We start from the raw sequence: 8,477 nt of genomic DNA, 5'->3' as shown, positions 1-8,477 counted from the left end.
GATGTTGTCAGCAGCATTTGTCCCATCTTCAGTGATGGTCGAGGCATGTTCTGAAGCATTCCTTTGAATTTTTCTTCTCTCTAAATTCCAACTCACTCGCCCTCTCTCCCCTCGAGTGCTGACTCATGTTGGGGTGGTTGTACCCTCGACCACTGGTTACCCCGAGAGCCGCCATCCCAAGTTAGCCAATCATTGTACAGCGGATCAAGTTAGCCAATCATCAACTGCGGATAGCTGATTTCCTTCCCCCCACCCCGAGTTCCAGGTGATTGCAGCCTTGGCATGCCTGAGCTAACTGTGGCTTTATCACGTAACTCAATCTAGCAACAGTGCACATTCCTTCTTCTGCTCTCTTACTCTAGTTAATATTGCGGGTGTCAAGTTGTTCCTATATTACAACAGTGACTGCACTTCAAAAGCTCCTCAATGGCTGCTAAATGCTTTGGGACGTCTTGATGCCCTGACAGGCGCCATGGAAATGCAATTCTTTCTTTTATGGGCTTTGGCTTTGATCATTTTTTTCTCTATGAAATCGCTGCCTCTCAGGCTGACACTGCGACGCCTTCTGACATCATCACTAAGAGGCAGAGTGGGGCCAATATTAACCCCCTCCAATGGGCAGAAGAGAGGGTTAAAAAATTAAAAATCGGGGAATGTTCTCCAACCCACCGCCAACCGACTTTTTTATAGCGGGAGGAGTTGTGAGGCTTGTGCCCGGTTTGTGGACACGAGACGTCTCATTAAAATATTTAAATCAGTCTCCTGCAGTGCAGTTGGGAGCCTGACGTAAATTTAACATTTCCCAATGCTCGGGAAAGCTGGCAGTGTTATGGAAACAGGAGTGCTGGATCCTACAGGTGTGTGTTTTTTATTGAGCATTCCTCATCCTTGCCTGAGGGCCACTTCTAAGTTTTAGCTGAGGAGAGTATGTTCTGGGTTGTAGAATGAGGTGAAGAGAGAGAGACAAATTTTTGAAATCAAGAACTTGTACTAATTTTATTTGATTAAACTTTTATTGTAGAACATGTGATTTATTTATTGCACATTTCATAATGTTCGTCCTTACATCGCCTGTCACAAGATCTAGCTTTACATTGCTGTTGTGGGCATGACATCATTGCACTGTCCCCTGACATTATTGCACTGATCCCCTGACATCACCATGCTGACCCCAGACTGCCCTGACTTATGACTTCACTGCATTGACCTATGACATCAGTGCACTGGACAATGACATCATTACGCTGACCTATGACATCATTGCGCCGTGTTATAATGTCATCAGGTTGCCTTTTGCCCCTTGGCTGTTTCAGTCTGGAAGCTGCCACGTAAATTCATTAAGCGTTCGTGAGTTAATTTTCCTCAGCGATAGGGACGCAACAACGGGCCCCCTCACTTGGAAGGTGTTTCTAGCAGAAATTTAGGAACAGCCAGCGGGTCTATGGGTGAAGGCTAAAGATTGATTTCTATCATTCGGTGACACCGGTGAGGATTTCAGGCTACAGAAGCACCAATGGACAAACCACGATTTCTACCAAACCACTTGTTGGTGGTGTCCTGGACTGTGGGCCTTGACTCTTTGACAGGTTTCTCAATTAGCAGTAAAGATACTGGGGAAGAGTCTAGAGCAGACATCAGTCATTGATCCAACATGAGCCAGGTCACTTGTGGTAGGAGGCCCTCCAGAACTTCTACATCCCTCTGATCCCCATTCCATTGTCTCTGCTCTCACCGCTCTCACAAAAACCACTGTTTGCTTAGTGTTGAAGCATTCATCAACACACCTTTCTCCATATCTACCAATCTTCCATCCATACTTAGAAGAACTGGAGTGTGCACAGGGTGGGGGGGGGGTGGGGGTGGTGAAGGTAAGTGGTGAAGGAAAAGGCTTTATACAGAGAAGGAAGGCAAAAATAAGCCAATGGAATGAAACGGAAGAGAAAAAATTGAGGAAGGAGCAAACTAAAGGACAAAAGGTCATCCACCTAAAACATGTCTCCCGCCGAAGCTGCCTGACCTGCCGAGTGTTTCTGGAATTTTCTGTCTTTATTTTAAACTAAGCGAGGACATTGTCCAGGAAAGTTCTTGGAGCTGCTCCCGTTCCGTCAGCAGGAGCGGCTGCAAGGAATTACGCTTTGGGCATTTTCTCTCTCCCCCACGCGCTGTTTAATAAGGCAGTGTGTCTGCGCCCACTCTGAGCATGGAGAAAGCTGGTCTGTGCTTCCTTAGTAACAATCTTAGTTTCTCATCGTCTGAATCTGGATCCAGGGGCTTGTTGTATTCCTCATCATCATCATTTTCATAGCTGCCTTTATCTGGATTGGCCTCTGGTGACGGGCTGTCACTTGTTGCTTTTTTTCTCCATTTTGTTCTCCGGTTCTGGAACCAGACCTACAGCATAAATAAAAACAGCCGTGTGTGAGGTAACTGGAGAAGACTGAAGAGGCCAAGGTGATTTGTAGCCTCAGTGTAATTTCTGCCCCAATTTATCGTGACACCGGAGCAGTGTTTAACAATCTCATACTTTTTGGGCTAATTTTTCATGTCACATCAGGAAACTGGAGTTGGGTCTGTTTCCAGGTCCCAAACCCGCCTCCAGGGGGGAAACAGTCACTCTGTGGGATTTTCACAGGAGTGCCCTCTTCATTGTCATAGGGACGGGTTCCTTGTCCTATTAAGGGCAGCAGGGTGGGTGGGGGGGAGGGCTCTTGAAGCTGAAGGGCCAATCAGAGGCCTTCCAGCTTCAGGGAAGCAGCAGCTGCCGTAAAGGGTAAGTAGCTGAGAGGGTGCTTCCCCATGAGCATTTTCAGCAGAGACTATCCACTAGCTTCAACTTTATATAAGTCAACCCCACCATGGCCCTCAAGCCCATCTCTCTCCAAAGATACATTCCTTTGTCTCATGGACCCACTTTTACTTAAATGGCTCCACTCCATAATTGATTCAATTGCCCCTTGGGTGAAAAAGTTATTCATATCTTCCCTTTGTACAGCTAACTTCCTCATTGTTAATCTGCGTCTCTGGAAATTCACCCTTTCACTGTCATGAACCACCTGCTTGGTTCAGACTCGCTGTCTGACCTCAAAAGGAAAAGGAGGATGTACATTTCTATCGTGGCTTTCATGACCACCAGACATCTCAAAGCACTTTACAGTCAATAAAGTGCTTTTGAAGTGTGGTCACTGTTGTAATATAGAAAACGCAGCAGCCAATTTGCACACAGCAAGCTCCCACAAGCAGCAATGTGATAATGACTAGATAATCTGTTTTTTGTGATATTGATTGAGGGATAAATATTGGCCCAGGACACTAGGGAGCACTCCCCTGCTCTTCTTCAAAATAGTACCATGGGATCTTTTACATCCAACTGAGAGGGCAGGCAAGGCCTTGGTTTAAGCTCACGTCTGAAAGACAGCACCTCTGACAGTGTAGCACTCCCTCAGTACTGCACAAGAGTGTCAGCCTTGATTTTTGCACCCAAGTCTCTAGAGTGGCACTTAAAGCCCGATCCTTCTGACTTAGAGGCAATAGTGCTACCCACTGAACCACGGTGTACACTTAGCCTCATCGGTAAGGAGAGATACCAAAGACGGATCAGGACTCACGAGACTGTCAAGAATCAGCAGCTACATGCTTGGAAATAGTGGGAGAAAATGAACCCTCTGAATGCTGGCTTGCTGCCAGTTTGGCTAAATGCTGCTGATGTCTTTGGGTAGCACCCACATTCTATGTAACTTTCCATTAACTCTCTCACCTTGACTTGAGACTCAGTCATTCCCAGTGAGTAAGCCAGGCGAGCCCTCTCAGGTCCTGCCAAATACTTGGTCTGTTCGAAGGTTTTCTCCAAAGCAAAGATCTGGCGCCCGGAGAAGGTGGGCCTCGTGTGTTTCCTCTTACTACTGGCCTCCGTCAGGAAGCTTTTCTGCACTGCGGAAACAGGAGATACAAGGATGAGTTTTGTGGAGAGGCCTGTGTGCTGGTGCAAGATTGGGGAAAAGAGGTGAACTCACTTAGCCTTTCGAGTGCTTAACGGGTACAAGAATAGATACTTCTCTGGCACTGTATGACTTGCTCATGTCTGTGTCAGCTCCTGAATACATGCTGTACAAGAAGAGAGTGCTGATTGGTTGGCAAGTAGGCAACTCTGACTAGTAGAGTATAAATCATACAGTATAAATTTGTTGTTTTCCCTTACATTTGTATTCTTGCGGACTGGCCTGATGAGTGCAAGACAAAAAGCTTCGACATAATGTCTCTATTTTCAGCAACACTCAAGTTCTGTATGACCAAACAACCATTTCCCATGACTAGATCCAGCCTTGATTCCTCTCCAATTGGTCTTCTTACATGCTAGGTAAGACAGAAGTCCTGTACACGCTATTAAAAACTCCATTCCCCTTTCCCTACTTTACTTACCAGGTTATCTGAGGGTAGCTAAAATATCCCATCATTATTATTCTAAGTCTTTCACTCATTTCACAGATTAGTTTGCATATTTTGTTCCCCACTTCCTTTCCACAGTTTGGTGGTCTGTGAATTACCCCTATTAATGTGATAGGTTCCTTCTTATTCTTTATCTCAATCTTCATGAATTCTGCTTCTATCTTAATGTTAATTATGTCCCTTTATTCTACTGCCATTGTGATATTAATACAGTAGTGCCACCCCTTCCTTCCCTATCCTTTCTAAATAGATGTTGGCAGTCTCTCAGCTGTAGGGGGTATGGGGTTGGTGCCTTGAATTCATAATTACGCTCTTGAATGACTCTGGGAGGAGAGGCTACACCTTGCCCTTGCCAGATTATCCAGTCTTTCTATGTTGATGGAACTTTTGATAATGTAAGGAAAAAGAACCTAGTTGTCCTGTCAGGAATATTTTTCCGGACACAGCATTCCTTAAGACCAAAGGCTGTAAACAGCATCCCCCCACCCCCACCCCCGCCCCCCACTCCTGAATTTAGAGACAGTTTATGAAGAGTTAATATAATGAATTATTTTCGAAGATAACCTTACCAGACTCTTAATGACCACTATTCTTTGGTGATGCAGTGCCAGGTATAGCAGAAACACTTCACGTCCCAGCCCTCCCCAGATAGTCTGGCCCTTCCTAGGGCAACACAAAGTGCCAACATTAATAAATACCGATAGATAACACGGGGACCCTCCTAACTCAGAGTCCAACAGTAATAGCTATCGCAGGCTACTGTGCATCTATATTCTCAATTCTATCTTTGTTTCCTTGTAGATAAGGCTTGGGGACAGATTATCACACATTGCAGTTACACTGTAAAGAGGTAGTGGTGGCCTGGCTGGTGAACTTGGGGGGGGGCATCATCCACCCTTCAAATAACCCACCTGATTTTCATCCCAGTGGAGTCACTATAATGAAAGTCAGGCAGAGGATATGACAGGTCTATGACGCACTGCTTCAGATTAGTGCTCAGACAAGGTGCCTCGCCATCAGGACCCCCTAAAGAGGCAGCTGGACTAGACTTTTGAAAGTTTTGTGTTGTTTGAATTATCCCTCTGCAGTCCTGAAGGGACAAAGCACTTTCCAGCCACCCAAGCATTTGTTGACGTTCAGGACACTGTTCTAAATGTCGGAAACGCGGCAGCCAAATTGTGCACAGCAAAATCCCACAAACAGCCAGATAACCTGTTTTCGTGACATTGGTTTGAGAGATAGACATGGACCAGAACACCGGGGAGAACTCCCCTGTTCTTCACCGTGCATCATCATTAAGTAGCCAGAACCTGTTCTCAAGCCATCTTCATACACAAGCTGTTTCACAGAGGGATCACTGCATAGGAATCAGGAGCGGTCTTTTGGTTGACTTTAAGTTTTCCTTCCCTAGCCTTGAGCAGTGAAGACAAAAATGCAAGCAATAGGCAATCTGGCACATATGTGAAAAGGCCACGGATGACCATTCTGCTGCTGTTTGACTTACAGGAGTGTGCACAACCCTGGGAAAGCAGCCCTTTGAATGGGCTACTCACCCCTCCCCCAGACTGCCATTATCACAATGTCCCTCAGATGAGTGCAGCCTGCATCAGTTCAAATGTGTGTCATGTTAGTGTGCAAACTGAATCTTTATAAATTGAATGAATCTTTATAAAACTCTGGTTTGCCCTCAACTGGAGTATTGTCCAGTTCTGGGCACCGCATATTAGGAAGAAAGGGAAGCCTTTGGAGAGGGCGCAGAAAGGATGTACAAAGGGGTGGCACAGTGGTGCAGTGGTTAGCACTGCAGCCTCACAGCTACAGCGACCTGGGTTCGGTTCTGGGTACCGCCTGTGCGGAGTTTGCAAGTTCTTCCTGTGACCCTGTGTGGGTTTCTGCCGGGTGCTCCGGTTTCCTCCCACAGCCAAAGACTTGCAGGTTGATAGGTAAATTGGCCATTATAAATTGCCCCTAGTATAGGTAGGTGGTAGGAGAATTGAGGGAAGGTGGGGATGTGGTAGGGAATATGGGATTAATGTAGGATTAGTATAAATGGGTGGTTGATGGTCAGCACAGACTCGGTAGGCTGAAGGGCCTGTTTCAGTGCTGTATCACTCTGTGACTTCAGTTACTTGAATAGATTGAAGAAGCTTGGGGGCTGTTCTCCTTGGCGAAGAGAAGGTTAAGAGGGAATTTGATAGAGGTGTTCAAAGCCATGAGGGGTCTGGACAGTGTAGATAGGGAGGAACTGTTCCCATTGGTGGAAGGATCAAGAACCAGAGGACACCAATTTAAGGTGATTGGCAAAAGAACCAGAGGAAAAATATTTTTATGCAGTGAGTGGTTAGGATCTGGAATGCACTGCCTGAGAGTATTCAATTGTGCCTTTAGAAAGGGAATTGGATAAGTACCTGAAGAGAAAAAAATTTGCAGGGCTATAGGAAAAGGGCAGGGGAGTGAGACTAGCTAAATAGCTCTTGGAGAGAGCTGGCATGGACTCGTTGAGCTGAATAGTCTCCTGTGCTGCACCCATGCTACGATTCCATGGTTAGGAATGCGGCCAACCTTCTCTGGTGGTGGAGGGGTTAACATTGAGATCTGATCAAAGTCAGGGATTTATTGAGCTTTAAGTGTTAGTCGCTGAATAACTGGTGGATTGTCAGTTCCACACTTACTTGTGTCTGCTGGCTGATTGCTTGCTCTCCAGTGCTGTGCGGTGGATGGTCTGAACAGTCCCGAGCTCTGTGTCTTTAAACTGGCAAACTCCGTGCTGTAATATAGCCCAGCTCCTGCCTCGGCAGTGAACGTGTTCAGCTGGGGGAGCCCCGGCATGAAGCCAACTCCTCCTGAAACCCCCGCACTCGCAGGCCTGCTCAGAATATCTGCAATTCTGTGCGGGGTCCCAACCCCGAGGTGGTCCATAATCCCACAGGGTAGCAGCCTGGTGGCCAGATGCTCGGGTATGCCACGAGGGTTGGCAGGCACCATTCCAGACTCAATGCCATAAGCTTTGCACGGGTTGTGTGGGTAGGGGCACAGGGCAGCTTCTCGGCCGAGCGGGCTTGGCAGCGCGGCCATGGCAGAATTGCTCAGTTCAAGCTGACCCTGTCGACCGGTTTCCATTCAGACTTCCACCATTGCTGAGACGCAGGACTCATGAAACTGCTGTCGGAGAGCTGTCGGAATGTTTCGGATCAGTGCTGTTCCCTCTCGTCCCCAACGAGCAAACTTAACATGAGATCCTACCTCCTGGAGTGGAAACTCCTTGCAGCTAGATAAACTTTACACACACAGCTGCTGGCAGCTGAGGGAATTCTGTCATAAAACGATGAATGGGGAGTCGGGGGGAGGCCCTGTTGCACAATTACCTGCTGCTCTATTGGCCCTGTGTATTTGAGCATGCTGCCCATTGGACACCCATGTCTTATTTTCTATTGGGTGTTCCCTTTACACGACAGCCAATTTTCCCACAACTTATCTTCAGCCCTTTCTCTCCCGCATCCCTTCCCCCTCCCTTACGCAAGAACCTGTCATTTTCCAATCAATTCTGCACGTGTCAAAGTCACCCAAGCAGGCAGCCGCTTGGAATCACAATCTGTCATTTAATCGAATAGTACAATAGCAATGTACACAACTTTGATGAAGAAAAATGGGCAGGACACATGGACAATGACAGCAATTCAAGAGGGGAGGGAGTGAGTCTCTGGAATTTGCTGTTTATTCCTGGCAATGTCCACACAGTGAAATGACTTCACTTTTGATAATAGTCACTGAGCAGGCTACAGCTGCTCTTTACCTATGTGTTATACCCCGTCCTCAGCCCCTCTCTCCCATTCTCTCTCTCTCGTTCTCGCTATTTTCTCTCCCTTATTCTGTCACTCACGTTCTGTCCGTCTTCACCCTCTTATTTCCTTTCTCATTCTGTCTTCCTCGTTCACTCTTCCCTTTTCTTTCTTGCAATCTGTCCCTAAGTGTCTCTCATTCCATCTCTCATTTTCTGATTCTATCTCTCTCTCTCATTCGACCGGTCTCCTCTT

General features: G+C 46.8%; 1 protein-coding gene across 1 annotated transcript; it reads right to left on the bottom strand.

Moving 5' to 3' along the window:
- Positions 1-1,046: 1,046 nt before the first annotated feature.
- Positions 1,047-7,563, bottom strand: LOC137357066 (homeobox protein Nkx-6.3-like). The gene is made up of 3 exons (XM_068023051.1): positions 7,116-7,563; positions 3,755-3,927; positions 1,047-2,391 (listed from the first exon to the last, which is right to left on the bottom strand). The coding sequence occupies exons 1-3, from the start codon at positions 7,561-7,563 to the stop codon at positions 2,167-2,169; spliced, it is 846 nt and encodes a 281-aa protein (XP_067879152.1). The 3' UTR covers positions 1,047-2,166.
- Positions 7,564-8,477: the final 914 nt, after the last annotated feature.

Source organism: Heterodontus francisci, chromosome 47, assembly GCF_036365525.1.
Source record: "Heterodontus francisci isolate sHetFra1 chromosome 47, sHetFra1.hap1, whole genome shotgun sequence".
NCBI lineage: Eukaryota > Metazoa > Chordata > Chondrichthyes > Heterodontiformes > Heterodontidae > Heterodontus > Heterodontus francisci.
The sequence above is the reverse complement of the archived record's forward strand: the minus strand, read 5'-3'. Positions and strand labels throughout refer to the sequence as shown.